Here is a 27,178-nt window from a genome sequence, read left to right as displayed (position 1 = left end):
TTTGCCGCCTGATTTACATCTGCTTTTGCTGGAATGCTATGAAGTGGGCATGGAGCCTCCAATCAGAGTAATAGAGAACGTGTGTAACGCCATCCAAGTCACTGAGTATTTACTGCTGCACCTGTTCTGGGTACTGCTGTGCTCTTTCCCTAGCCAGTGAATTAACTAGTGTTATGAAAAACATTGAAAGGTTCTGGATGAAATGCATGGAAAACATTGTCTAGGGTTCAAACATGGAGCTCTTTCTGCTTGAAATCTGAAGACGTGCATGACATGGTCTATTGTAAGAGGTTTCCCTACACTTGGGCTTTTATAAAAACATGTTCAATCAAAGATACTTATTCTAAATGAAGAACTTATAAAGTGGTAATGTTGCAAGGGTTGTCACATTTCGAATTAATGTACTGCTAAGTATCAATCTTATCTCTTCAAGTGATACAACTCGATGTCTGTGAAAGACGCAGTGTTTAATGCATGCCTTTAGATATATTAGTAATGCCCTAATAATTTTTTAAAGTTTCATATTAATATGTATACTTTCTTTTTTATTTCCATGGAGGAAGAAAAAAAATTTTTTTTAATAAAGGCACTTGGGATATTTTGGACAATTGACTAACTTCAAGGAGTTTTGTAAGACGTTTGTAACCTAGTGCTATTGACCACTTCAAAACCAAAGGGGAATAGATTAAAGAAATTATATTATTTACACTCGAGGACTTTAAGAGCCAAAAGGTTTATCTCAGCATACTCTTAACTTTTCTCTCTTTGAGAGTAGATAATTGATTCATAGACACTTTGTCAACCAATTAACTATCCATTCCCACAGCATGCCTGCATTACCCCTACAACTTTTTCCTACTATCTTCTCTGACTTGATTTATCATTTGAACCTTTATGCTTTTATGTACTTTTTTGGCCACTTTTTAGAGGAAATTCATATGTTTTAAATGTATTATAACTTAAATATGTGTTTTCTACTCAGTTTTGAATTCAGTGCAAGAACAATTCATGGTTGGGGGTGGTGGTATTTATTGTAACTCTAACTTGTGTTGAAGAGAAAAGGGAATAGTTTCAAAATTCTCGTCCATAAACAGTCACATTCTGGAAAAGTAACTTCTAATTTAAGAAAATGGCTAATCTTTTTTTTCCCTCTTGAAATGGTTTCCTAAGAAACCAACATATATATTCACAGTAAAACATTAATCAGTCTAAACCAGTAGGAAAATAAAACTAAAACTGGGCGTTGGCATTTAAATTAATACTTTAGAAATTAATTGAATGAAGGTCTAGTTATTCTAATTTTTAAAAATTGTCATAAAATATGGCATAAATGACAGCAGATGACGGTAGATAAATACTATCAGATGACGGTAGATAAATACTATCAAGGAGCCTCGAATTTATTTTTATTTTCAGAATTGACATGGGTAAATGCTTAGTTATTTTCTTAGCTGTGAGAGGCCACTAGGACCAGCTATGTAATTTGCAGGGCATGGTGCAAACTGAAAATGTAGGGCTTCTTGTTCTAATTTTAAGAAGGTAACAGCAGAGCATCAAGCCCAGGGCAGGGTGCTTCTGAGCTTGGAGTCCTGTGTGACGGCTCAGGTCACATGACCACAGAGCCACCCTGCTTATTGAGTGGATCAGGCTAGACGTACATTTATTCTTAATTTTATTTTGATTAAAACAAAACTTTTTTTGTTTGTTTTTAATTTAAATAACTATAAATATATTTTTCTGAAGGCAGCATACTTTTAATGGTATGTGTATATGACATATATTTATTCATTTTAAAAATGAACTTTACCTCTTTCATCACCTTGGATTAGTCTATAATATGTAAATGTACTGTGTAAGTTTATTTTGTAATTTAGTTCTGCTCCCCATGAATTAAAGGTCTGCAATGAAAAATAATAGTAATCCTGTCATTGGTTCCAGGGTTTTTAAAATATGAGTTGCATCAAAACCAAAAATTTATCAAAGTAAAATTTAGAAGTATTTTCTCCAAAGTGTAAAGCTGGTGTTTTCAGCCAAGAGGCTTTCAAATGTATTCCCCCCCTGTAGAATTAACAGCAAACAAACAAACAAAAAATGTTAAACTTATTATACTCTTAAAATATTGATGTAAATGTTGTAGGTTTATAGTTGTAGGACATTTTATAGTCTTTGATAGAATTGGGTGCAAAAGCTATTGATTGCTGAACCAGGTACCTCTAGGCCTGACTCCCACTGCACTAAGGCTTTGGCAGTATTTCTTGTTTTGAAATTGTTACTATGATAGGTAGGTAACATTCCAGAACGAAAAAATGCAGGGTGTGGAAGTCGCCTTATTCCAGGAATCTGTTCTACTGTCAGGAAAGTAAATAGTATATTGCTAGTTCTAAGACAGATTGCAACCAACCTAAATAAAACAACAATTAAGTCTATTAAATTTTTGTGAGGTTTTCATTCAGAATTTGAGATTATCCAGCAATGTTTTGGTAGTGGACCCAGTCTAAGAATTGTGACCCCAAAGAAAGATTCCACAATTGAACTGTGGATTTCTAGTCACATTTCTCCTCTACTTCCCCCCAACCCCCAGCCCCCTGTGCCACCCATGGCAGGATTCCTTGAGTATACTTTTTACTATTAAAATAAGCGTTAATTATTGCCTATAGTAAATAGTACTTTTCCCAAAGGTTTTTACATAGTTAATGTATTAGAAGTAAAAAAAAAAAAAAAAAAGAAAGAAAGAAAAGAAAGAAAACATGTGAATTGGGCCTTTTGTTTTTCCCCCAGACCAGGCATCTGGCCTAGTTGTTGGTGAAAAGGAGCTGATGCCGCTGGTGCCTGAGGAGGCACCCACCTCTGAAACAGATATCAACTTGGAGGTGTCATTTGCGGAGCAAGCCGTCAATCAGAAAGAGAGCTCCAGGGATGGGACCCAGAAGAGCAACAATGCCCTGTCACCTGTACGTAGTACACTATTCAGATGTCACTAAAGAGAGCTTGTTTTTAATCAGCTTTTTATTTTGAAAATATCAAACCCATAGAAAAGTTGAAAGAATAGTCTAGTAAGCACCCAAAGGGCCTTCATGTAGATCCGGTCGGCAGTTAACATTTTACGGCCTTTGCTTTCTCTCTTTCTACATCTACCTGTGTATATGTTGTGCTATCAGATATACACTAACTTTTTTTAGCTTAATAAAACACAATTTTAACACTTAAGAAATTGTACAATGAAACAAAATTATATTTATATACGTTCGTCTTTAAATTTCCCTAATTGTCACATTTTCCTTTATAGCTTCTCCCTACCCCGCCCCAAACTGGATTTAGACAAAGGTTATATATTGCATTTGATGTAATCTTTTTGTTTGTTTTTTTGAATCTAGATCAGGTCCCCTGCTTTTCGTTTAATATTTTTGAAGAGTTCAAATCAGATTTCTGATTTTGTCTGTTTCTTTATGACTAGATTCCGGTTAAACCTTTTTGGCTAAACTTCTGCATAGATGATATTTCTGCTTCCTATTGCATCACCAGAAAAAGGGCATGATATCAGATGGTTCCTTTATTGGTGGTGGAAGTTTGACCACTTTGTTAAGGAGGTGTTCAAAGATACCTTTTCCTGCGTGCATTAGTATTCATTTATGACCCTTGAGACTGGGTGAATACCTTATTTGTCAGTACTAAGCTTGCCCCCAGAGGTTTCACCAGGCATCTGTCATCCTTGCCTGAAACAATAATGAAACTGGTATTTGAGAAATAGTGATTTTCTAATTCTGCTATTTCTTCTACATTGATTGGCTGGCAATCTGCCATAATAATTGGTTTTTCTCTCTCTCCTCTTTTTGTTACTGAATGTCACTATGAACTGAAGGCTTCCTTTTTTATTCAGTGTTTTATAAATCATTATTTTTCTTTTTCTGTCCAATTTTACCCAGATTTGACCAACAGGAGCCCTTTGAGCTGGTTTCCATGTCATCCTAACCCGCCCTTATCTTTCGTTTATGGCTTTGTGTTCTAATACACGACGTTCCAGGCTCACCCCGTACTCTGCTCTTAGACTTGAGAGAGTCCGTTTCTTCAAAGAGCCCTGATTACTGTTAGTAATAGATTGTATTTCAAAACCAAGCTGTATGTACTGAGTGTTCACGTTGCTACTGAATGTCTTATTTTTCTAAAAGCATTTATTTTATTTTGTGGAATTTCACACCCACAAACATTGAAAAGAATAGTGTAATGAACCCCAAAATACTCATCACCCAGCCCTAGCATTTATTAACCCAGGGCTAGTCCTGATCTATCCATCCCCAAACCAGTTCCCTTATTTATATTATTTTGAAATACATGTCTGAATTACATTTTGTTATCTATTAATGTTGCAGCATGTATTTCTAAAAGTTAAAGATTGGTTTTTAGAAACACATATCCGTACTCCCATTATTGTATCTGAAAAAATGCTAACAACTTTTAATTTCAAATATTCAGTCTGTTCAGATTTCAAATTGTATCATGGATTTTATGATTTTTTTTTTTTACAGTTTGTTTGAATCAGGATTCAAATAAGGCTTATGCATTGCAATTGGTTGATATGTCTTTTAAGACTTTATAAATCTCTCCTTCCCTTCTCTCTCTCCGTCTCTCAGTCTCTCACTTTCCCTCATTACATTCCCTCTTATTCTCTATTCTTTCTTTCCACCCTTTCTTTCTCCCTTGAAATTTATTTGTTAAAGAAACCTATTTATTAAATCACAGAGAATTTCCCCCTCGGACTAATTTTATTCCCACATTCTTCTGTTTTCTGGTAATTGGCTGACTCCAGATTTACCATATTCAGGTTCATTCTTGTGTGTGTGTGGAAACTATTTCAAGTGTGACTGTATCAAGAGACACAAAATGCCTGGTTGTGGAAACTGCTCCACAATAGCACAGAGACATATTTCTTATTCCTTTTTATAGATACGTTGTACTCCATCATGAGAATGTATTACAACTATAATTTATTCAACCAGTTTCCTAATGGTTGTTTCCAGGCTTTACCACATCTTTTTAAGAATTTGCCTTTAAGACTTTTTATGCCTGGTGGGGAAAGTAGAGGAGTATGCATCATTTGGCCTAAAGAGGTGATCTAACCACACTCCCAGCCTGTTCTTAGCAAAGATATCTCTTAAAAGTGACAGTCTTCATCTCAACAGATGGGAAAGGTTTAAAGTGAGATAGTAGAGTCTAATTAAACAAAATGAACACATTGTTGACTTTTGAGTTGTTGATTCAGACAATGGGACAAAGTAAATTAATCTCCTCTTGATAGACTCAAAAACTTCCTCTCTCACTTTATTCTCCACTCAATAAGCTAATCTGTGCTCCCAGACCTTCTTGATTTTATTTACGTGGTGCCTAAGCTTAAAATGACCCTCCCATTTCTACCCCTCTGCTCTTCCATGCTCACCAAGGAGACCTCAGCTGATTCTTTGGGGTCTAGCTCAGTATTTGATTTTACTGTTCAAAGTCGTTCCTGACTCAACTTACATTAGATAAAATATGTAAAATCATCTTTGACATTATTAAATGCCCTGCTTTTGATAATTATTGCCAGTCGATCTGTTTTTATTTATGCATGTATGCACCTGTTCCTCTCTACCATTCATCTGTCCACATGTCTTCTAGAAGGCACAGGCATGTAAACTTTCCACAAGTCCTTAGCACGGTTGATGAAGTGAATAGTTACATTCACCACTCTGAGGCAGGTGTGGAAGCCAGTAAAACCTTAAATTCCGTTCCTGCTCCGTGTTCCTCTGTTTCTGTCGATAAGCCGTGGGCTTTATGGAATACATGGTTCCCTGCTGACCTCATTCTCTATTCACTTCCTTTTTCTTACAGCATCAAACAGTCTGCATTAATTCTTTGCGATGTCACCGTGGCTTCAAATTTCTCCTCTGAAATTTGGAGATCAGGCTTTATAACCTTTAATGTGCTTTAGTTTGAAAATTTAGCTACTACTAATTGTTTTATTTAACTATACCCCAGAAGGTATGTCCTGTAGTTATTTATTTGTCAAATGATCTCTATGAGGTAGATATCTGATTCCTATTTTTCATACCAGGAAATGGGTTAGAGAGATTACATGGCATGCTAAGGCTTGGCTTCAGTGACTAAGCTTTTGAAGCCAGAGTCTTTCCTGGAAGACCATGTTGACTCCATTTAATGTGCCCTAAAGGTATATATGCATGCAATTTAAGTGTGAGTTTGTGTCCTTTCTTTAAAAATACATGTCTATTTAGATATTTAATTTTCCAATTACAGTTTCCATTTGCAACAGCATGGATGAACCTAGAGGGTATTATGCTAAGTGAAATAAGTCAGTCAGAGAAAAACAAATACCATATGATTTCACTTGTATGTGGAACCTAAAGAACAGAGTAAACAAGCAAACAAAATTGAAACAGATGCACAGATACAGAGAACAGACTGATGTTTGCCAGAGGGGAGGGGGGCTTGGGTACTGGGTAAAAAGGTGAAGGAATTAAGAAGTATAAAGTGGTAGTTATAGAACAGTCATGGGGATGTAAAGTACAGCACAGGAAATATAGTCAGTAATATTATAACAACATGTATGATGCCAGCTGGGTACTGGAAATAGTAGGAGGATCACTTTGTGTCATTTTATTAGAGCTACAGACAACCTGTAGGATAGCTTGGTATGTTTAATAAAAAGATTCTGGTTTACTGGGTCTGTCATATAAAATAGAAATTTAATATCACTCCTTCATCCTGTCTTGGAGACTAAAAACATTAAGGGCTTATTTAGGAATTTTTAAGATCACACAGCTTTGAAGTGCTCTTTGAGATAGCCATGGTAAAGTCCGTATTCAAGATGCAGGCCTGTATTTTAGGTCTTAGGTTCTTAGTGATCAGTGTCCTTTGGATTCCTATTGAATTATGCTTAATTCAAGTAAATTCACATTTTATAACAACTTTGATTGCCCGGCAGCACAACTCTGTACATACCGAAGGCCAAAAAGTAGACATGGAGGCCCACGTTGGGAGTTTGCTGGAGAACGGAACAGCTCTGGAGGAAGTTGAAGGACAGTGGAAGAAATGGTGGTGCTGGACTCAGGGAGGAAACTGACAAACTTGTGCACGATATAAAAATTGGTGTTTAAGGTCATGATCCTGAATTTTTAAGAAACGGTTAAATTATGGCTATTGCTCTCCATTAAAAAAAAATAAGAAAATATATATTTTTTAAACTGCAAATCTGAATGATTCCTTAAACTTCATTATCTAGAAAAGTATTCATTCTCTGGAAATGACAATGAATGAAATACTGTAATAAAATCACATTTTACACATGAAAAAAATCATGGGTAAGAAGTGAATCTCCTAGCAGAGGGTATAAAAAAGTCATCTTGTGGAAATCAACCAAGCGAGAGTAGATCCCCTCGCTTTCCAAGTTGAAGTTCAAGTGACGTGATGAGCGAGAGAGTCAACTCCATCATAACTAATGAAGTGCCTCGGGAACCTCTCGTATTGCAAGGCCTACAAGAGAGGTGCAGTCCCCAAAAGCTATCTGATTAATTTATGATAACACGAGAACCAAAGACCTTATATTTTTCAAAACATTGTATTTCACTCTTTTCTTTAAACGCATTTTTCAAAAGGTAAAGAGCTTTCCTTTGCTGAAATTGCACTGCCAACCGACTGAACCATCCAGTCTATTAACTAAACAGAACAACAGGAAACTTCATAAATATTTCAAGCCGCAGCTATGAATTAAACATTGGGATAAAGAAACTAAGTCCTTTCATTAAGCACAATGTTAAGGAAATAAATAAATAAAGCTCGTGACATGTATTGCTAGGTAAATCAAATGTTTGAACTAATAATACTTCAGGTTTCTTTAAACATTTACCTCGGGTAATGCTTTGAATAATTATATTACACGTGTTTGGCTTATTAGAACAAAAGCAACTGATTTTAATGAAACAGTTAGGACTTATTTTTCTTTAATAAGTGGTTGTTAAATAGGATGGGGTTTAGCCCTTCAGAAACAAAGCAATTAGCAGAAGTCTGGGGCCAAGCATGAGGAAAACCTGAAGAGTTTTGTGAGATTTTAAAGGTGAAGCTCAGTACAAATCACAGGAAATGAGGGGAGCATCGAGCCAGGGCTCCTGCCCCCCCAGAGTTTGATTCTGCGCTTTCTCCCTGTAGGGAGTGTATCTTCGTTCATGGAGTAGACTGGGACCCAGCGCCTGCAGTGTCCAGGCCTGAGGTTACAGAGCTGATTAAGACACGACTCCTCTCCTTGAGGGCCTCACAGTCCTCTATCAACACCATCAACCTAGATTCCTTCCTGCATGCTGTGGTGGATGGAAAAGTGGAGCAGAACAGAGCAATTACTGAACTTAGGATTTAGATCTGAATTTACATCGTTATTACATCACTGGCTACTATTTAAGTCTCTTTACTGAGCCTGAGTTTCCCTCCTTAGAGTATGCTGCAATAATTCTTATCGTATAGGAACTTTTGCAGACTAGAATGAGAAATAATTTATCAAATATGAGTGGTAGCCTTATCATTTTTTTTTTTTAACCTGGCAGTAATATTTAGTAGAAAGGGATAACCATGAAATCTTGAAATTATTGAAAAAGTTCTGTGGGAAAAAAATGTAGTAATAATACTTTTTGAGAGCTTACTATTTGCCGTTTGATCCCCACCGCAAACTCATAAGGCACGTTCTTCTGTTAATACTTCCATTTTATAGAAGAAGTGGCTGAGACACAGAGGTGACGTAATTTGCCAAAGGTCACATAGCTAGTAAGTGGTGGGGACAAGGTTTGCCACCTGTAGTCTGGCTCAGCCCCTTTGCACTGCACCGTGGAGGCCATTTCCCCTTATGCTGGAGATTCACCTAGGATGCATGTTCAATCATGTCTATTGCTGCTTCATTGAATGTTCTCATAGGAAAAACAATTGTATTACAAAAAGTTAAGAAATAGCCTCTTTCTCCTATAATGAATTTAAAGGTTTTTTCTTGGAGTTGAGTTTGCTTGAAAGAATTAGCTGCTCAATTACCAAAAGTAGTGGGCTTCAGGAAGTGCTCTAGGGCTGTGGCTCTCATTCATTTTGGTCCCATAACCCCTTTAGGCTCTTAAAAATTATTGAGGACCTCAGAAAGCTGAGGTTCCATGTTTTATCAGTCAGGGAGGACGATGGTTGAGAATAGCTACTGTGGCTTCTGGCGCTTTGAAGGCCTCTGGGATGTGTGGCCTTTGGCCAGGCATCTCCAGATTCATATTGGCAGAGGGTTGGCTGTCTCCCCGGGGCTCTCAGCTCTCTAAGTTTGCTGTGACTGGACCGAGAAAGAAGAGACAGGAAGATTTCTACAGAAATTAGGGCTCCATGAAAGACGTTGAGGAGATGAACAAGGGTGGTTCAGAGTGATTTTGAAATGTGAAGAATTCCTTTGGATTGAGTTCTATGGAAGTTTATCACTGCCCTGTGTTGAAAGATGAGACCTGAATATGTAAACAAAGGAATAGTTCTCTTGATAAATAAACAATTAAAAAAATGGAAGGGGGGACTTTTATTTATGTCAGTTGTACCTATGGGTATTTACTGTATTAGAAGTTAAAGTTGAGAAATTTAGAAAAGATTTTATTATTCCATTTAAAACACAATATAACAGTTAACTGTTTTTATGAATAATAGCCACATTTCAGATTTATAAAACAAGAACTATTGAGAAATGTGACATGGTTCTATATTTTAGCAACTTGATTCTCATATCTAGTTCTGCATTGTCTGTTGTAATAGCATATGTGTTGTCTTCTGGAAATCATGGGAGAATGAGTGAAAAGGCAAATAACGTCTCCATATTAATTATTAAAATAGCCTCGACCTCCTAGACTCCTTGAATGGGTATTGGCTTCCCCCAAGGTTCCTGGGATTGAGCTCGGAGAGCTGCTACTTAGGGCCCGTCTCCATCTCCTCCACCCCCTCCTCCCGTGTTACAGAAAGAATGGTTGAGCAATTGCCAGAAGTCACACACAGCGTAGCCAGGAGCAGGCGACTGGTAGGCCTCTGGCTGTAAAGTTCATGCTCTTAAGTTTCCCTTCCTCTCTTCTCTTCCCCCCACGCTATACAGCCCTCTTTTACCTACTGTATTTGGGTTTTAATGACAATATTGCTATGTTATGTTACGTTATGTTATGTTATGTTACATTACATTGTGTTATGTTTCGCAGTTAATAATAATTTAGGTAAAGGGTGCATGGCACATTGTAAGCGCACACTCATGGCTCCCATTCCTCTTTCTGTTTCTCTCTCTTTTTTAAAAAAATGTATTTATTTTTATTTATTTTTTATTTTTTTCTGTGTGTGTTTATTTTTGTTTAAAATATTACAGATGTCCCTTTTTCTCTTTCGCTTCCCCTCCGTCGTCTTTCTCCTCTTGGCTGCTGGATTGCTCACCTTCCCTGCTTCTTGACGGTCAGCTAACTAGAGCTCTTTTTCTCCTTTGGGTTTTCTGCCTCTTTCCCCTCTTAGCCATTCGTATGAATATTCCCAGTACATGGTCTGGTTCGTTGTGCGTCAGACTTCAGACACTGCCCCCCCCCCCCCCGGCTTGGGGAGCATCATTGGGACAGTATCACTCTTTATTCTGACTGGAGAAATTGTGCTATATCTTTTATTGCCACTATTCTATACTTGCAATTTTATCTTTCATTAAGAAAAGGTTGGATACTGTACACCTTTGCTATATTAATGGTATTTATTTTAGAGTTTCAGATTGCCAAAAGACAAAACGGGCACCACCAGGATTGGTGACCTAGCGCCCCAGGACATGAAGAAAATTTGCTATTTAGCCCTGATTGAACTGACTGCCCTCTATGATGTACTGGGTGTTGAACTGAAACAACAAAAAGCTGTGAAAATCAAAACAAGAGGTAATTTGGAATGAAAAAAACAGACAGATTTACTTCTAAAGTAGCAAGGATGAGCTTCACTTTTCAACCGTATTCTTCAGGGGCAAAACATCTACAAAACAAACCATCATTACAATACATCTAAAGTTTAGATTCTAAAACATTGCCTTCAAAAATTTTGTACCTTGATAAAAATGCATTGTCTCCTGCACTGTAGAAAATAAAGGCATACTCAAATATTTAATCACCATAGAAGGAAATTGGAAATTCTGAATCAAGGATTCCTAACTCAGATGCTCTTTCCTTTAAAACTATATATTAAAAATAATGCATTTATTACTTAATTTATTTCCAAAATAAGATCTTGAAAAATGACTTCGAGATGATTGATCCTGATCAATTACTTTTGCTTATTTATTTGAGGGAAATACATAGGATAGTTAGTAGTCCTTCTGTTCATTAACATCCTACTTCTAAATGTTTTGCAAACACACTCTTTACTCCCTTAAGAAAATAATGCCATTGTGGCACATAATACTGCTAAATTGTATTCATCATGGATATGTGTAGTTTTTCTTTTGTATGTAGCTTTACCCATTTTATAAACTTACTATGTTTTTTATAATATAATAAAGAACAGACAGCTTCTTGATTTTTGTTTTTCCAAGACTGTATTGGTCTGGAAATCTGAAAATTCTCAGTTGACAAAGCTTTACTGTGTAGGAAATTCACACCTCTTGTTTTACCTTAACAGTATCTCCTAAGGAGAAACCAAGAATGAGGATTATTGAGTTGCCATGGTAACATTAGCAAAGACAAGTATTCACCTGATTTAAGTTTTAGAGGCAATTTCTCTGTAGAACCGAAGTGTGCCTTCCCTTCAGGCCCTCTTCCATGCTGGGCCCTAGACCTCATTCTGTGCTCAGTTCCTTTGAGTATTTTAGCTTAAAGCTTGGGATGGCGAATTTCTGAGTTAAATGATGCTTCTGGTTTTCCACGAGTCTATTGTGGATAATGAAGACTTCAGATGCTTTTTTGTCATTCTTATTAAGAGTATCACTATGAATAGATTTTTTTTTTCTTCCCATCTTTTTAAGTGTCTTTATATCTTATCTAAGCTATTTATCTTATAAACTAGACTGAACATTCCTGAAGATTACATCTTTTCTTAATTTTTAAACTGAAAGTTATTTACTAGATCACTGGCATTCTCTTGAATGGCATCTCTACTGAGTGTCCCTATTTGCAATGTCTGTGCTCATACTTCAAAGATAATCCCACTGGTCATGTTCACAAGTGATTTATATGTCCCCTGATGATGTGTTACACTTCTGTGCTAGCTGTTCACTCGGTGATGGGGGCGGAGTAGGAGGCCCTGGGTAAAAGCTATACTCATACCAGACTTAAGGCATATGATTTTAATTTAGAAAAATTAGAAATTATTACCTGTCATTCCTTTTGGAGTTATTCCCAAATATATAAAATTACAAATTTAAGTTCAAGAATCCTAAGTATCTACTATATTTTCTAAAGGAAAACCTTTGCAGAACAAGATTCTAATGTTGGCTGATTTCTTAAAGACGAGTGTTTATATTTTGCTGTATTGTAGAATGTTAAATGTCAATTTAGTATGAAAGAGATGAGTAATATTTGCTTTAAGCCAAAACTTTTAATTTGACTACATTTAGTAAATTTTTGCATATTTATCTACTCCCATAGTACTCTTACTTCTCTTATGCAGTAATTTATACTAGTTATTAGAGGGAGATATTTGCAATCATTTGCTTAGTTGTCTTTCCTTGCTAGGCCAGGATTTTTCAATTGGGATGTATGTGCTTAATGACTACACAGTGTCATTTACTTAGTAGGTGCTCAATAAATAGTTGTCTGATTGAATGACAATATTAGAAATCGTATGCCTTAACATTTTGCATTCATTTTTTATGGATTGATGGAAGTGAAGAAATTTTATTTTATTTTTATTGCAGATTCTGGCCTTTTTTGTGTTCCATTGACAGTATTGTTAGAGCAAGATCAGAGGAAAGTACCAGGAACTCGAATACCCTTGATATTTCAAAAAGTAAGTAGGCCTGAATGAGTCAGCATGGAGAGAACATACTTGAACTAATGGTGTTTTTATTTTTATTTTTGCTTCCATACTATTATAATATAGTTTTCCAATTGATATGCTCTTTTATTTTGTACTTTGATTTTCTATTCAGGAAACAGATTTGTTTCAAGGGCTCATAATTTTTATTTCATGGTGATGCTTTTTGTGTTATTACTGTAACTGTGATTACCTGGCATCATTTTCCTGTCTTATATTAGCTGGCTTTGTATAATTGAGATTTCAATTCTATAATACATAGAAATGGAAACTGCTTATAAATTTCTAGGGATCTGAATCCTCATGAATATTTCATGCCTGTATATATTTCCCAAGCTTTCTTGTTTACAGTGAGGGTGTCCAATTTAATTTACCAATGTCTACTTCCAAACTAGGCAGAGAAACCATAAAGTAGAATTAGAAAATGATTGCTAAACTGTCAAGTCACTTGTGTAGTCAGCACTCAATTATTCATAAGGGGATTATCTATGGCAATACAGGAATTTCAGTCTAATTTCTGAGCCATCATTGTTCAGAAACACAGATTACATGTGATAAAAGCTGAGGAATGCGCAATGAGGGAGGCAGGTCAAATCAGTTATGGACAACCCAAGCTGTGGATTCTTAGCAACACCCCAGGCATATCCCAGTTTCTGGAAGTTCTCGCAGGAGTGGCAGTGGGAACTTTCACTACTGATTGGCTCCATAGACTCATCAGTACTAAAGCTCAGTCTGCTTGGCACTAATTCTTCTGCTCTTCCAAGCTGGTCGCTTACCTGTCTTACTTACTAATCTCTGATTTCTTTACTCCGCATCTTCTCTGTTATATCCAAACCTATTTCTCAGTGTTCTTCCTGACGAACATTAGACAATTAATCATACTCATCAGCCTCTGTCGGCCACTGCAGGTAGGACCTGTGTCTGTGTGAATAGTTGTCAACACTGCCTGTGAATAACAGAGAGATGCTAACAGATAGAGGTCATCTATTCAAATTCTTTTAATGTCAATAAAATGTGCCAGTTACTGTACACAGATGACTATACACAGCAAGGATCTCAGCACCACCCCTTCTAAGTACATTAGGCTTCTCCAGAGAAAGAGAACCAATAGGATAAATACATATATATGAGAGAAAGAGATTTATTTTAAAGAATTGGCTTATGAGAGTGTGTGGGCTGGCAATTCTGAAATATGTAGAGCAGGCCAGCAGCCTGGAAACTTGGGCAAGAGTTGATGTTGCAGTCTTGCGTCCAAAGTCTGCCAGTTGAAAACTGAGGCAGGGTTTCTGTGTTGCAGTCTTGAGGCAGAAATGCTTTTTCTTTGGGGAACCTCAGTCTTTGCTCTTGTGACCTTCAAGTGACTACATGAGGCCCATCCACGTCATGGAGAGTAATCTGCTTTACTCAAAGTCTACTGGCTTAAATGTTAATTATATGTGAAAAATACCTCATGGGAGCATCTAGACCAGTACTTGGGCACAGTAGCCAAGTTAGCACATCAGATTCACCAGCGTACCAGTGAAGGGTAAGGTTTGGCCTGCACAAATTTTCAGCGATACCTCCTGACCAGGGTCAGGATCGCCTCCAGTTCCTTGTCATTTTCTCTTGAAATTGTTTTCTCATGTATTTACTTGGTTATTTTACATTTGTGGTTTCTTCTGGAGACTCTGCCTGCCCACCAATTTGAAGTTATTGGATAATAGCCCTAATGTATTTTGGTTCATTTAAAAAAAAATAAAAGGACATATAAAGAGCTTACCATTTAGATAAATACTGATCTGTTTGCATCCTCGCTGAATTATAAACAAAAAAATCACAGTGATTTATCATGAAAAATGTTTTTTGATTTATCAGCTAAAAACTCAATTAGGTATTCCCTCAATTTTGTAGAAAGGAAAGAATTGGAAACCACCAATTTATAAAAAGATTCATTAGTAGACTTTAGAGGATTATATTTTCTCAATTATTGAGAAATATACCCCAAAGGGGCTTTAACAAAACTTATCTGTGAGCTCTATATGTCTTTTTTTCCTTCAGAGGCACATTGTTTAAACCCTATTTTCATAAAGATTTGGAGAAATAGAAATATTCTTAATTTTTGTCTATGGAAAAAATTCTGCCTAATTAGCAAATTCTTTTCTCACTGTCAAACCAATCAGCCAAACCAAATATACTCTGTGTCAAAAATTTGCCTTCATTTTTCAATTCATTTTTAAAATTCATATAAGTATGTAGTATGTATTTTGGGAAATGCTATGAAAATTGCTGGTAAATGACAGAATGTATCCTGAAAGATAAATTACTAAAAGCAGCATGATTAAAATATATAGATCAATATAGTTATTTTTCATGTCTATTTTAAGTCTTGGAAATGAAAGGAAACCTGTAAAGTATTATTATGTTTTAATAATGCAATATAATGGGAGAGCTAAAAATATGTTATTTTCAAGTTGAAAAATATGAGAAAACATGTGACATTCCTTTAGACAATGTATACACATACCTCAATTAAGTGCTAGTATTCATCTTTAGAGAATTAAAAAAAAGACTCAAATATAAAAATTCAAAAATTACTCTCATTTCAGTTGTTTAGAAATTATGGTCAATTTTTCCTTTGTATTTTAATGAAAGGAAAAGGGTTATGCTGCTAAAAACTAATTTGCTCCAGCAGCTAGCATATAATTTTATCTTTTGTTAATAGAACATTTTAAACATTTTGTAAGATTAAATGAAGCAAAAATTGCTCGTACATCGAATAACTTTTCCATGGTATTATTTGATAAGTTTGGGTTTAGATACTTTATTGAATAATGCCCATCTAATGTAAAATAATTATGTAGATTATTTTGATGTGGGCTGTTATCCAGTGTAATTTGAAAAATATGGTCTTGGAAAATATTACAGTTGAATTTCAAACAATCATGCACTGCACTGACTGATCGGTTAAAGATGCATCTCTCTTCAGCTAATAATAAGTCCTGGGGAGAACTTTGAGACTACTCTTCGCTTTATTCTTACCTGACTGCCTCAGGATCTGTTCGTCTTTTGCCATAATCCAGGGATAGAAGAGGTGAGGTCATTAAAGAAAAACTGCCACCTCGTCCAGTGTCTTGCACTATACGATATATCTGATTTTAGCCCATCTAGACAAAGGTCAAAAGACTTCGTTTATGATGCCATGCTTTGCTCCGAAGACACCTTTATAACCAGGGGGAAAACAGGAAGCGGCATGTAGTGCATAGAGCCTTGGTTAATCATTAAAGGAGATTTCCCTGAGAAAAAACAATCATTCCAATTTTACATTCTTTCAGCACTCGGGAAGATTTTATGCCTTGGGGTGTGCAGAGAGAATTGTTGTAGGATTAGGGGTAGTGACGGGTATGTTTGCCTTTTATAAAGCAGGGGAAGGCTATTGTGCAAGGAGGGTGAGTGGCAGGAAGGAAAGCCTGTATGATGCTAGTAAATGCCTGATATTGAAACTGAGGGACAAGGAAATTGATTTCCTTAAAATAGCAGAGTGCCCCCCATAAAGCGTACGTGTACTGCCCAGGGATTGCACATTCCAGTTGGAGGATCACTCTGCCAAGAAACTAACCGTTCCTTTATCATCTTCTAGCTTCCAATGTATGTCATTGCAACGTCTATGTATGCCTTATTCTTGTGGGTTTCTGCCTTATTTTAAAAAACCACACACACAGACACACACAAAACAACAACACACACACACACAAAAACACACACCCACCTTTGTAATTTTAATAGGGTTCTGGAGGTAGAGAGATCTACATGCATTAATAGGGCATCAGGTATGATTTAGAAGCCCTAGACAAGAACTGTTTTTTATTTATGTTTACCACCAAAAGCTTAAAGACTTAAAATGAATATTTGCAAACAGGTTTTTTCTTTTTTTGTCTTCATATCATAGATAATTCTTTCTTTGAACAGGCTAAAAAGGAGATGTAAATGTGCAAATACTAGAATTTCATAAGATTTATTTGATTGCGGAATGTACTTTTCAGGAAAAGCGGAAGAAATGGATGGTTTTAGTTGCTTGTAAACAATGAACATTTTCAGTTTCTCTTTGGAGTTCCACAGCTGTTGTGTGAAATTATATACTTCTGTTACAAAGGAGTATAAGATCCAACTTTCTGTGAATTCTAAATTATAACTGAAGTTTTGGGACTTGCTGGTTAAAGCATAGTGGTAGTGCAATTGCACTCAAAACTTGGTGAAATCCAGTTTACGTGCCCTTGTAATCAGTTTCATTTGTTTGTATATGAAACAGATGTTAAATTCGGAGTTGTACCTGTTATGACTACCAAAATCAGAATGTTCTTCTGTTTATACACAGCTGATTTCTCGGATTGAAGAGGGAGGTTTGGAAACGGAAGGCCTCTTAAGAATACCTGGAGCTGCCATTAGAATCAAGGTAATCTCTTGGCTCTCTCAACGTCAAACTTTATTGTTTAATTATACTTTGGCATTTTAAAAGTTAACTTGCCTTCCCACCCCTTCTTCCCATAGTTAGTAAAGCAGATTAAATATAGCAATAAAACCTTGGCAGTCAGTTTATATTTAATTTTTCTGTAGTCTTTTCTGACTTGTGTAAGTTTTGATGTGTGTTTTTTTCCAGAATGACCATATTACCTATAATAATAATGCTATGATAAACAAAGAGGCAAATAATCTCGCTACTGTGCAAACGTTACATAGGTACAGAAGTCAAAAGGCAAAAGACAAGAGTGGTTTCATCCTTCCAGCAAGGAGAGAACACATGGATTCAAAATATTAATTGGGGGCTGGAGGTCGATGTAGTCAGTATGAATAATAGCAGTTGAGTTTTTTTTTCCTCAAAGGCAGGATGATAAACTCCATCAGGAGAGCAGAATAGGACACTTGGCACGATTAGTCTCAGTGGGCTGCCAAAATGAGACTCTGTCTCAATCACTTTCCTGACTGTCACAGTTCCGTCTCACTGGCTTGTGAAAGAGGTCATTCCCAGAGGTCCCAGTTGGAGCCCCCCTTTCTCCCTCCCCTGCCTTCTTTTCTCTCAAGATGGCTTTTCCTTCCCTCTACCCTCGGATGCTGTGTATCCTCCTGCCTTCCCTCCGTCACCCAACTCCTGACCTGGGGAAGAAACATCCGATGAGGTGCACCTGCCCCACAGGCGATGCATGGTTTGTATGCCTCTCAGGGGATTTGCACTTTACGGGGCCCTCATACTCAGAATTGTAGCCCTGTCTGGAAAATTCGTCTAGGAACAATCTCCTTTACCTTATCTTCCAAATTCAGCTGTAGCTCTACGCTGAGATAGTACAAGTCACTGCCCACTCCAATGTATTGTCTTCCTGAAATGGCAAGTCCAAGAGAAAGTGAGGATAGAGGAAAGAGGTTTTCCTTAAGACCGAACCCATATGAAATCTTTAGAGCTGGGTCAGGACGAAGTGACTCCTGGTGGGTGCGCACCCTCCTCGCCGGTGATTGGGGCTGTGGTGCTGTCAGGAGTGGAATTACTATTCATACCTTCCACATTCCCATCACCTGCTTATTTTTATAAGCTTCCTCAATTTAGGAGGCTAGTTTTGGCCTACTTGGCTCTTACTGCATCGTGATCTCAGTTTAATCGGATTCCAGTAACCTGATATTCCCTGCTCACAAATTTCATTCAGCCCACGTCCCCTGGGTCTGGTGTCTGGTGCACAGAGGTCCTGAAACTGCTCTGGTGCTCTTGTAAGTTTGATAAGTTGCCATTGTCTCTGTTCGTTTGTGAACACCTACAGCAATTTCACCGCCAGTCAAAATCATGGACATGGTGTGTGATTCTGAGATAAGTTCTGCAGAGAAGTACATTCTCGTACAGAGAAAGACTCAGAAACAAGTACTGGGACTTCATATCACCCTTATCAGCAAGAATACTGCTTCTCAGTTCTCTGTTCACGGCATTCATTAGCAGAATGGAATGGCCAACTCGCAAGTCATAAACACGTTTACCTTACTGTCCAATAGCGAATGTAATGTGCCTTTTATATTTTGACCGGATTGCTGGCAGAAGAATGAATTCAACTAAATGTAGTTTCTAAGCAGGTCAATTAAGTGGATTCAGCTGGCTCTAGCCTTCAACCCAGCCTGTTGTCACATACAAACTATGCAGCAGCTGGTCCATTATAAATAAAGATAATATGTAAAAATTTTGGTTGTCTTTCCCCTGCCCCACAGATTTTTCCTACCCTTCTCTGTCCCTGTTTCCCTCTCCCCCTCCCTCTTCCCTTCTTTCATCCCTGCCTTCCCCCGCCTCTCATTCCCCCACCTCCCCATGTCTAGGTTTACCTTTGTGTATTTCACCAAATACAGAAATAACTGGGGTAGAGAAGGGAGTTGGGCTGGGAAGAGCAAGTGTGATAAACTCACCTTATAGAAAGAGCAAAGGACATTGGGAGGACGGTTTCAAGTAATAGAAGAAAGTGGCAGGGACTTGGAAGGATTTCTAACATAATAGGATTTACGCCACAGTGGAAAAGCATAGAGAAAAATAGTAATTGTGAAACTAAATTGATTTATTACTAATACTTTGGCAAAATTTGTAGAGTCCTTGAGGTAAACGAGCTAGGTTTTTCTCATTCCACACGTATCAAACCATTCTCTGCAGCTGGCAGCAGGGTAGCTCTGTCACTTAAGGCCGCTGCATTGCAGACAGGTGTATTGATGTATTTTCATGCCCCATTAGCTATAGAATTTGGTTTTCCATTTCCCAGAGGTGACTAATCAGAGGTAGCTTCTGCTTTAGGCCCAGAGATGGATTATGATTTTGTTATGAAATGTACTTCTAAATAATTTAAAACATAGACTGGTTTTTTAATTTTTTTGTTAATTTAATGAAAAAATTATACTACCTAAATAAAGCCTAATGTAAAGGCTATATTAACTAATCTTTTCATTAAACTTTTACTGCGTACGGTCTGATTTGTGTCCAGGGAAACATGTAAAGTTTCTGCCTTTCTTGGCCTGAGGTGTACTTCGCGTTTGGTAAAGCACCCTGCGGGCAGGGGAGGAGTGCTCTCCGAGCGGCGGATCTTGGCCTTGAGCACTTTCAGATGTCTTTTTTAAGGAGTAGAATCGCTTATGAAGTGGGAAGCATATCATGCTCAGCAGGAAGAGAAGATGCCCTTCCTGGCACCACCCCCCACCCCCTTTCCTTCTGCCTTTCAGAACCTTTGCCAAGAACTGGAAGCAAAGTTCTACGAAGGGACTTTTAACTGGGAAAGTGTCAAGCAGCACGATGCCGCGAGCCTGCTGAAGCTGTTCGTCCGCGAGCTGCCCCAGCCGCTGCTCAGCGTGGAGTACCTCAAGGCCTTCCAGGCCGTGCAGAGTAAGCGCCGGCCCCCCGAAGCCCCTCTGCCGCCACCGTCCGTATTACCTGTCTTAATGACATTTTGCATCCTAAGGAATGTGACCAGAGATGTTTGGTTAGACACATCGGCTCACTGATGTCAGCGGGCGCCCAAATGCCACACGTTCCTTTTCCCTTTCCTTTGTAAATACACATCTCTGAGCAGACAGAAAACAGAATGCTCTCTTTGGGTACAGATGAATTGCATGCCCTTTAAGCAGTACAATATATTCCCATGTTAAAACCTGGAGACTTCACGTTTCTCCTAGAATAGAATGAGTCATGTGATTTCTCCGATACATTTTTCTCGCCAAGTGTTCAAAACACTTACCGGGGAAGCTGTGGATTAACAGTTATATCATGAGAGCACGAGGAGATGTGGCAGAGTCTGCGATGATTGTCTGAAAAATTAACGTTTTGAAGTTGCTGTGCGGACATGCGCCACCCGTCGCGTCACGGCCTCGTGCTGGAGGGCAGCGGGCTTCTCGGGTCTTGACATTGCGCAGCCTTGGGCGAGCTCTGAGGTAGTGCCTCAGATAGTCCCCGGTTCCTCTCTAGTGAACGTGGAGATCTTACGAGATTTATATACTGGCGTGGGTATCCCTTACAGTCCTGAGAGGCCCACAAAAACGGGAAGTGCCACGTTGTGGTGACCACATGTCTCACTTCCGAATGGGGACATGTTTGAGAGTAAAAGCGGGCGCAGTGAACGATTGGGGGGAGCTGCAGTGTCTGTCGCGACTCTTCCAGGCTCTTCTTTTTTAAAAATGTATTGAGGTATAATTGACATACAATATCATATTAGTTTTAGGTGTACAACGTCATGATTCGATATTTGTCTATATTGTGAAATGATCACCACAGTAAGTAATTAGTATTTGTCACCATACATAGTTATGGACATTTTTTTCTTATGATAAGAACTTCTAAGATCTTTTCTCTTAGTAACTTCCAAATATGCAACGTGGTATTATTAACAATAGTCACCGTGCTGTGTATTATTCCCTCATGACTTATTTATGTTTTAACTGGAAGTTTGTACCTTTGGACCCCCTTTGCTCATTTCTCCCTGCCCCAGCAAAATACCACCAATCTGTTCTCTGTATCTATGAGCTCGTTTTTGTTTTTTTAAAATAGAGTCCACATATAAGAGAAATCGTATGGTATTTGTCTTCAAGTGTCTACTTGTTTCACTTAGCTTACTGCCCTCAAGGGCCATCCTGTTGTCACAAGATACAAGATGTCATTCTTTTTAATGGCTGAATAATGTTCCGTTGTGTTCCAGGCTATCCTTAAAGCACGCAATATTGAGATGATTCCCATGCGTCATAGCAGAACATTTCTTTAGAATTTCCAGGGCAGACATGACTAAAGTCGTCTTCTGCTTAAAACATATTTTTTCATGGTTAAGTTGTGCTCTTTTACACACATTCGTTGGGTGTGAATTAAAGGACCAAAACTATCCCTGAAAAACAAATGCCAGAATGACTCCAAATATCCACAAGTGTTCCTTCAATGGGATACACGCTACCAAAAGTGATCTGTATCAATGATGACAACGTATCTGTTCGACTCTTGCATTGCTGGTTGGTTTTCCAATTCATTCCACAAACGTTTATTGAACCCCGGCTGTGCCCCAGGCTCTGTGCTACACGTTCCTGTTGGAACCGAGGGGCTCCTACCATGTAACCTGTTCACGCGCCATCCGAAGGAACAAACTTGACTGTTACAGATTCACCCTGACACCCTGTCATGCAGGATCCGGCCTTGTATGTCTTTTTTTGGGGGAATAATTACCACGCAGAAGTTGAAATTATTTTCAAAGCACGGCTGTGTCAGCAAACACAGGCCGCTCGTCGAGCGGTTGCAGTTGGGAGCGAGCGTCCCGAGGAGAGGAAGCTCCGAGGCCTCCCCTGCCTCCCACGACACTCCCGCCAAGGCTGGCTTCCATTTCATGGTGCTGTTTATGCCAAATAACTTTTGTCTTACAAAATGAAAAAAGAAAGTACAGATAATGTTTAGTAAAGAAAAGAGTTCAGATTTATTTCATCTGTCCACAGACCTTCCAACCAAGAAGCAACAACTACAGGCTCTGAATCTCCTGATCCTGGTCCTGCCGGATGCTAACCGAGACACACTGAAGGTCAGCTGGGCTCGTTCACCTCAAATGTCCCCCCAGAGCGATTATTTGTGGCAAAACAATATGGCATTGTCGTGGAAATATTAGTGGTCATCTGTAAAGAAAAGAGCTGTTTTTAAGGACACATGGTGAAAGTCCAACTCTTTATTCGTTTTATTTACTAGGTTAGCCATGTTCATGGTGTTGCTAGGTGTTTTGTGTTTTAATTTTTGCTGCGATGTTTCTCCTACCAAAACAGATGCTTGAGGCCCATTTGTTAATGGGAACATGGGTGTTTTTTGGTTTTTTGGTTTTTCTTCTTCTTTCTGTTTTTCTGCATTTTCCAAACTTTATTTAATGAGCGTGTATTCATAAGGTGAAAAATGAATGTCTAAAAAGAAAATACCAAGAGTTGTCACATATAGCCCGCTGTTGCCTAAAGATGTTACATTTGTTTGGAGTTTAGACTAAGTCCTAATGATGATTTTTAAATGTTAGGTTAGCCAAAATATAGATGAACTCAAACAAATTCTAGTTATTTCTCTTAAGAGCTTACCCTGAGATGCTGATTTATTTCATGATTTTAAAGTGTTTTGGTCTAATGTTATATGATTTAATTCCATTTATTATAAGTGTTGTCAGAGTCTTTTATAATAATCAATAGATTGCTCCACATTGATTCATTTTCCTTAATGACAAGAGTTCATAGGGTAGTTGCAAAAGGTTTAATTATAAACTTTTATAAAAGAAAAAAACTTTAAAAGTATAATTTAGAATCTTTGCCGGTGTGGCTCAATTGGTTGAGTGCCATCCCATGAACTGTAATGTGGCCAGTTCGATTCCTGGTCAGGGCACATGCCCAGATTTTGGGTTTGATCCATGGCCAGGGTACATACATGTTGGGGGAGGGGGAGGCAGCTGATCCATGTTTCTCTCTCACATGGATGTTTCTCTCTCTCAAATAAATAAGTAAATAAAATAAAAGTATAATTTAGAAAGAATATTTACCTTAAGTTTTGCCATTGCCTTAAAAAGATAATTTTTATACAGGTAAGGGTGGAACCCTTGCCTTTTTACCCCCTAGATTTCTTTCTGTTTAAGATGAAATATCATGCCAAGAAATGTCATGTCGAGAAAACAAAACCACAAGTTGGTGAATCTTGGGAATTTTTCCCTGTATCTCATTAAGACTCCAACTGAAAATAGGTGAGGGGTAGTTCTTTTGTGCCCATGGAATGAGTGTTAACACTCGTCTTGTCTGGATTAGAGAAGTTCATGAGGATTACTGGTGTGGAAACACTACTTTGCTTCAGGACAACTTCCAAAGAGTCATTCCCGTGACTAAGTTACTCGAAAAATATGTGGCTCAAATGATTGTCAGATGAATCACTGAGAGCATCAGGCTTGGTTTGGTTTTGGAGGCAGAGGCCAACTCCAGACAGGGTTACATTCAAATATTGTGTGACCAGGGCGGCCGTGTAAGGGTGTGTGGTGGTGGCTGAAACAGGGACAGCTGGCCCAGGACAGAGTGGGGACTGGCTTCCAGTCTGTTCTCTGCTTGCCAGCTGTGCCCGTAATACAGGGCTTCTCAACTACCGGAAAGAGTGACTTAATCCAGCCTTTTCTTATACACATAGGGTGTTTGACTTTGTGTGTGGGCCTGTGAGTAACCAATATAAGGTGAGAGATAAAATGATTGGCTTAAAATATGCCCGCGTTCAAATGAGTTCAAACAGCTGTGGGAGGAAACACTTGTTCCAATATGGTCCCTATGGGCAAGGCTGGTCTAGAATTCATTTTTGTACTTGGCCTTCAAAATCTGAGGCACATTATTTTAAAAATTCTGTTTAAAAGTATATTTAATTTTTTTGAGTAGTTTTAATTTTTGTGTATGAAGTTACAGAGAGCACGATTTTGTAAGTAAGGTTGGAAATATTTTTGGAAGGTAAAAAATTGGAAAATGCAAACAAGTAATTTTACCAGTTTACATAAGCTTCTGTAGCTTAATTAGCGAGCTCTGATGAAGGTTTCAGACAAGAATTCTAATAATAGAAACATTGAAACAAGTATACCACTTGTACAAGAGAATCAACCATTTAAATTTAGTTCCATAAAAGACGAGGGAAACTCCATCCCAAGGTAATTTCACGAAGCTTAATGCAAACATCCACCGTTTTTCCAGTCTTCCTGCCACTCCTTCAGCTGCATTTGGAGGGACAGGATCATGTGTGTGATTTGTGCAGACCATTTCTACAGCGTATTTAAGGGTTAGGAGACACTGTGTTAAAAGCCATGTCCTTGTTGAAGCATAAAGCTACGTATGTCTTTGGGCAAGTGGCTTGATGAGGATTTTTTGTGTGCATTTGATTGGATTGTTGTGCATTTGAATAAATAATCATAGCTTTTTTTTACTTGGAAGAATAACAGAGATTGATGTTAAGATATCAGTGAAGGATCCATATAAATATAATTATTAGCATTTATTTATTCTTTTTATAATTAAAAAAATTAAGTGTATTGGGGTGACATTAGTTAATAACATTATATGAATGTCAGGAGTACAACTTTATAGTACAATACCTGTGTACTCTATTGTGTGCTCACGTCCGATGTCCAGTCTCCTTCCATCACCATGCATTTGGCCCCCTTACCCTCTTCATTCTCCCCTCACTCTCCTTCTTCTCTGTAACCACCATTCTGTTGCCTGTATCTATGAGTTCATTTTGTTTATTTGTTGCTTTTTGTTTTATATCCAACATGTGAGCAAAATCATATGGTTCTTTTTTTTCCTGTCTGACTTATTTCACTTGGCATAATACTCTCACGATCCATCCATGTTTTTGCAAATGGCAATATTTCATCATTTTTTATGGCTGAGTAGTATTCCACTGAATATATGTGCCACATCTTCTTTATCCAGTCATCCATCGAAGGACACCTAGGTTCTTTCCTTGTCTTGGCCACTGTGAATAATGGTGCAATGAGCATAGGGGTGCACATATCTTTACAAATAAGTGTTTTCAATCTTGGGGGGGGGTAGATATTTAGAAGAGGATTGCTGGGTCATATGGTAGCTCTAATCTTAATTTTCTGAGGAAGTTTCTTAACACACACTGCCTTACTTAGTCCTGGCAGGCTAGGAGGTTAGTATTCCCACTTTACCAATGAGAAGATTATAGAGCAGAGATATCAAAAGGTTACACTAAAGTCCCACATAGCTAGTAAGTAACTGTGCTGGAATTTAAACTGGGTTTGCAGAGAGTGGGTCCAGTGATACTCATAAAATAGCAGACTGGTAATAGATACTTTTTTAAAGGGCAGTTCTTAGAGTTCAGATGAAGAAAAAGTACATCTGAAGATGAAGTTCTTTCAGCAAGGGCTAGGCTAACACTTTATTAATTTTGTATCTACACATACATGCATTCTGATATTCTGAGAGTAATATTTTGAATAACCTTATTGCATATGCACACCACAATTAAAATGGTTCATTACCTAATCTTTGTAATTTATGCTCATAAAGAAAGAGATACACTGATCCCTGAATAATTATTCTGCTCTATGGAACAAAATTAAATATATTTTCCAAACCTCACCAATTAATCTTTTGTCCTCATTTGAGAAGGTATTGTTTCTATAAAACCTTATGCCTGGATTACAATTTAACTTTCTGAGCACTGTACCGGAAATTAGATACATAAATCTCATTGTTAGATACTAAGGCTATGCCTTTAGTTTGTTTCAAATTTTTGAGATCGATATAGCAGCTAAATTTGATTTGAGATCAACCTGTTAGGAGATTTCCCCCTGAAATGCTGTGAGAGAGAAATACCTGCCTCCCCCTTTTCCATTTTGGTATAAGCTTGTTTCATCTTTTTCAGATAGAGATTTTAAGCTAAATAAGAAAATGTGATTTCTTTTAGTAGTTAAGAATTCAGAAACAAAAGCCAAATACATCTGCCATTAAATTGCTCCCCCACCACCTGCTAGCTCTATGGTAAGTTACTTACATTCTCTTAGACTTTGTTTTCTCATCTGTAGAATGGGGATAACTGCAGCATCTTTCTCCAGTAAGGATTAAGTGAGACGAGCTCTCACATACACTTAAAACAAGCTCACCCACAGAGGACACTGAATACCTGTGCAGTTATTGTTATTGCTGTGGACCAAAATAATTCGAGAAAGAAGGCAAAAGAAGAATTTAAAGCTTTAAGCCCTGTCAGGAGGAGGGTCGTCTGCCTGTGGCTTTTGGGCAGCATAGGCTCAGAGGACACCTAGATGTTGGCAATAAAGGTGGGAAGTGGGTGGCATCAAACTGAGAGTAAATTAGCCCATTCTGATTCAAAGTTTTTCTTTATTCATTCTTTTTTTTTTGTTTTTAATATATCTTTATTGATTTCAGAGAGAGGAAAGAAGAGGGAGGGAGAGAGATAGAAACATCAATGATGAGAGAGTTATTGATTGAGCCCACAACCCAGGCATGTGCCCTGACCAGGAATCGAACAACGATCGCCTGGATCCTAGGTCGACGCTCAGCCGCTGAGCCACGCCCGGCAGAGCTATTCATTCATTCTTAAGACTCTTTTCTTTGTCTCTCTTCGTTCCCTGTTCTCCCATCATGATCTCATTTGTTTTAGATTTCGTGTCAGCTGGCT

At 37.9% G+C, this 27,178-nt stretch overlaps 1 protein-coding gene across 2 annotated transcripts in view; it reads left to right on the top strand.

The window, feature by feature from the left end:
- Window positions 1–27,178, top strand: part of ARHGAP18 (Rho GTPase activating protein 18) — a 160,610-nt gene that overhangs the window by 112,905 nt on the left and 20,527 nt on the right. For both annotated transcript variants that reach the window (XM_081141396.1, XM_081141395.1), the window contains exons 5-10: window positions 2,779–2,951; window positions 10,766–10,931; window positions 12,899–12,990; window positions 17,369–17,446; window positions 20,224–20,383; window positions 22,465–22,547. In XM_081141396.1, the coding sequence (XP_080997522.1) occupies window positions 2,779–2,951; window positions 10,766–10,931; window positions 12,899–12,990; window positions 17,369–17,446; window positions 20,224–20,383; window positions 22,465–22,547 (752 nt within the window). The remainder of the gene's footprint in view (window positions 1–2,778; window positions 2,952–10,765; window positions 10,932–12,898; window positions 12,991–17,368; window positions 17,447–20,223; window positions 20,384–22,464; window positions 22,548–27,178) is intronic.

This window comes from Miniopterus schreibersii (genome assembly GCF_964146895.1).
Source record: "Miniopterus schreibersii genome assembly, chromosome: 6".
NCBI lineage: Eukaryota > Metazoa > Chordata > Mammalia > Chiroptera > Miniopteridae > Miniopterus > Miniopterus schreibersii.
This window is presented reverse-complemented; position numbering and strand designations above follow the sequence as displayed.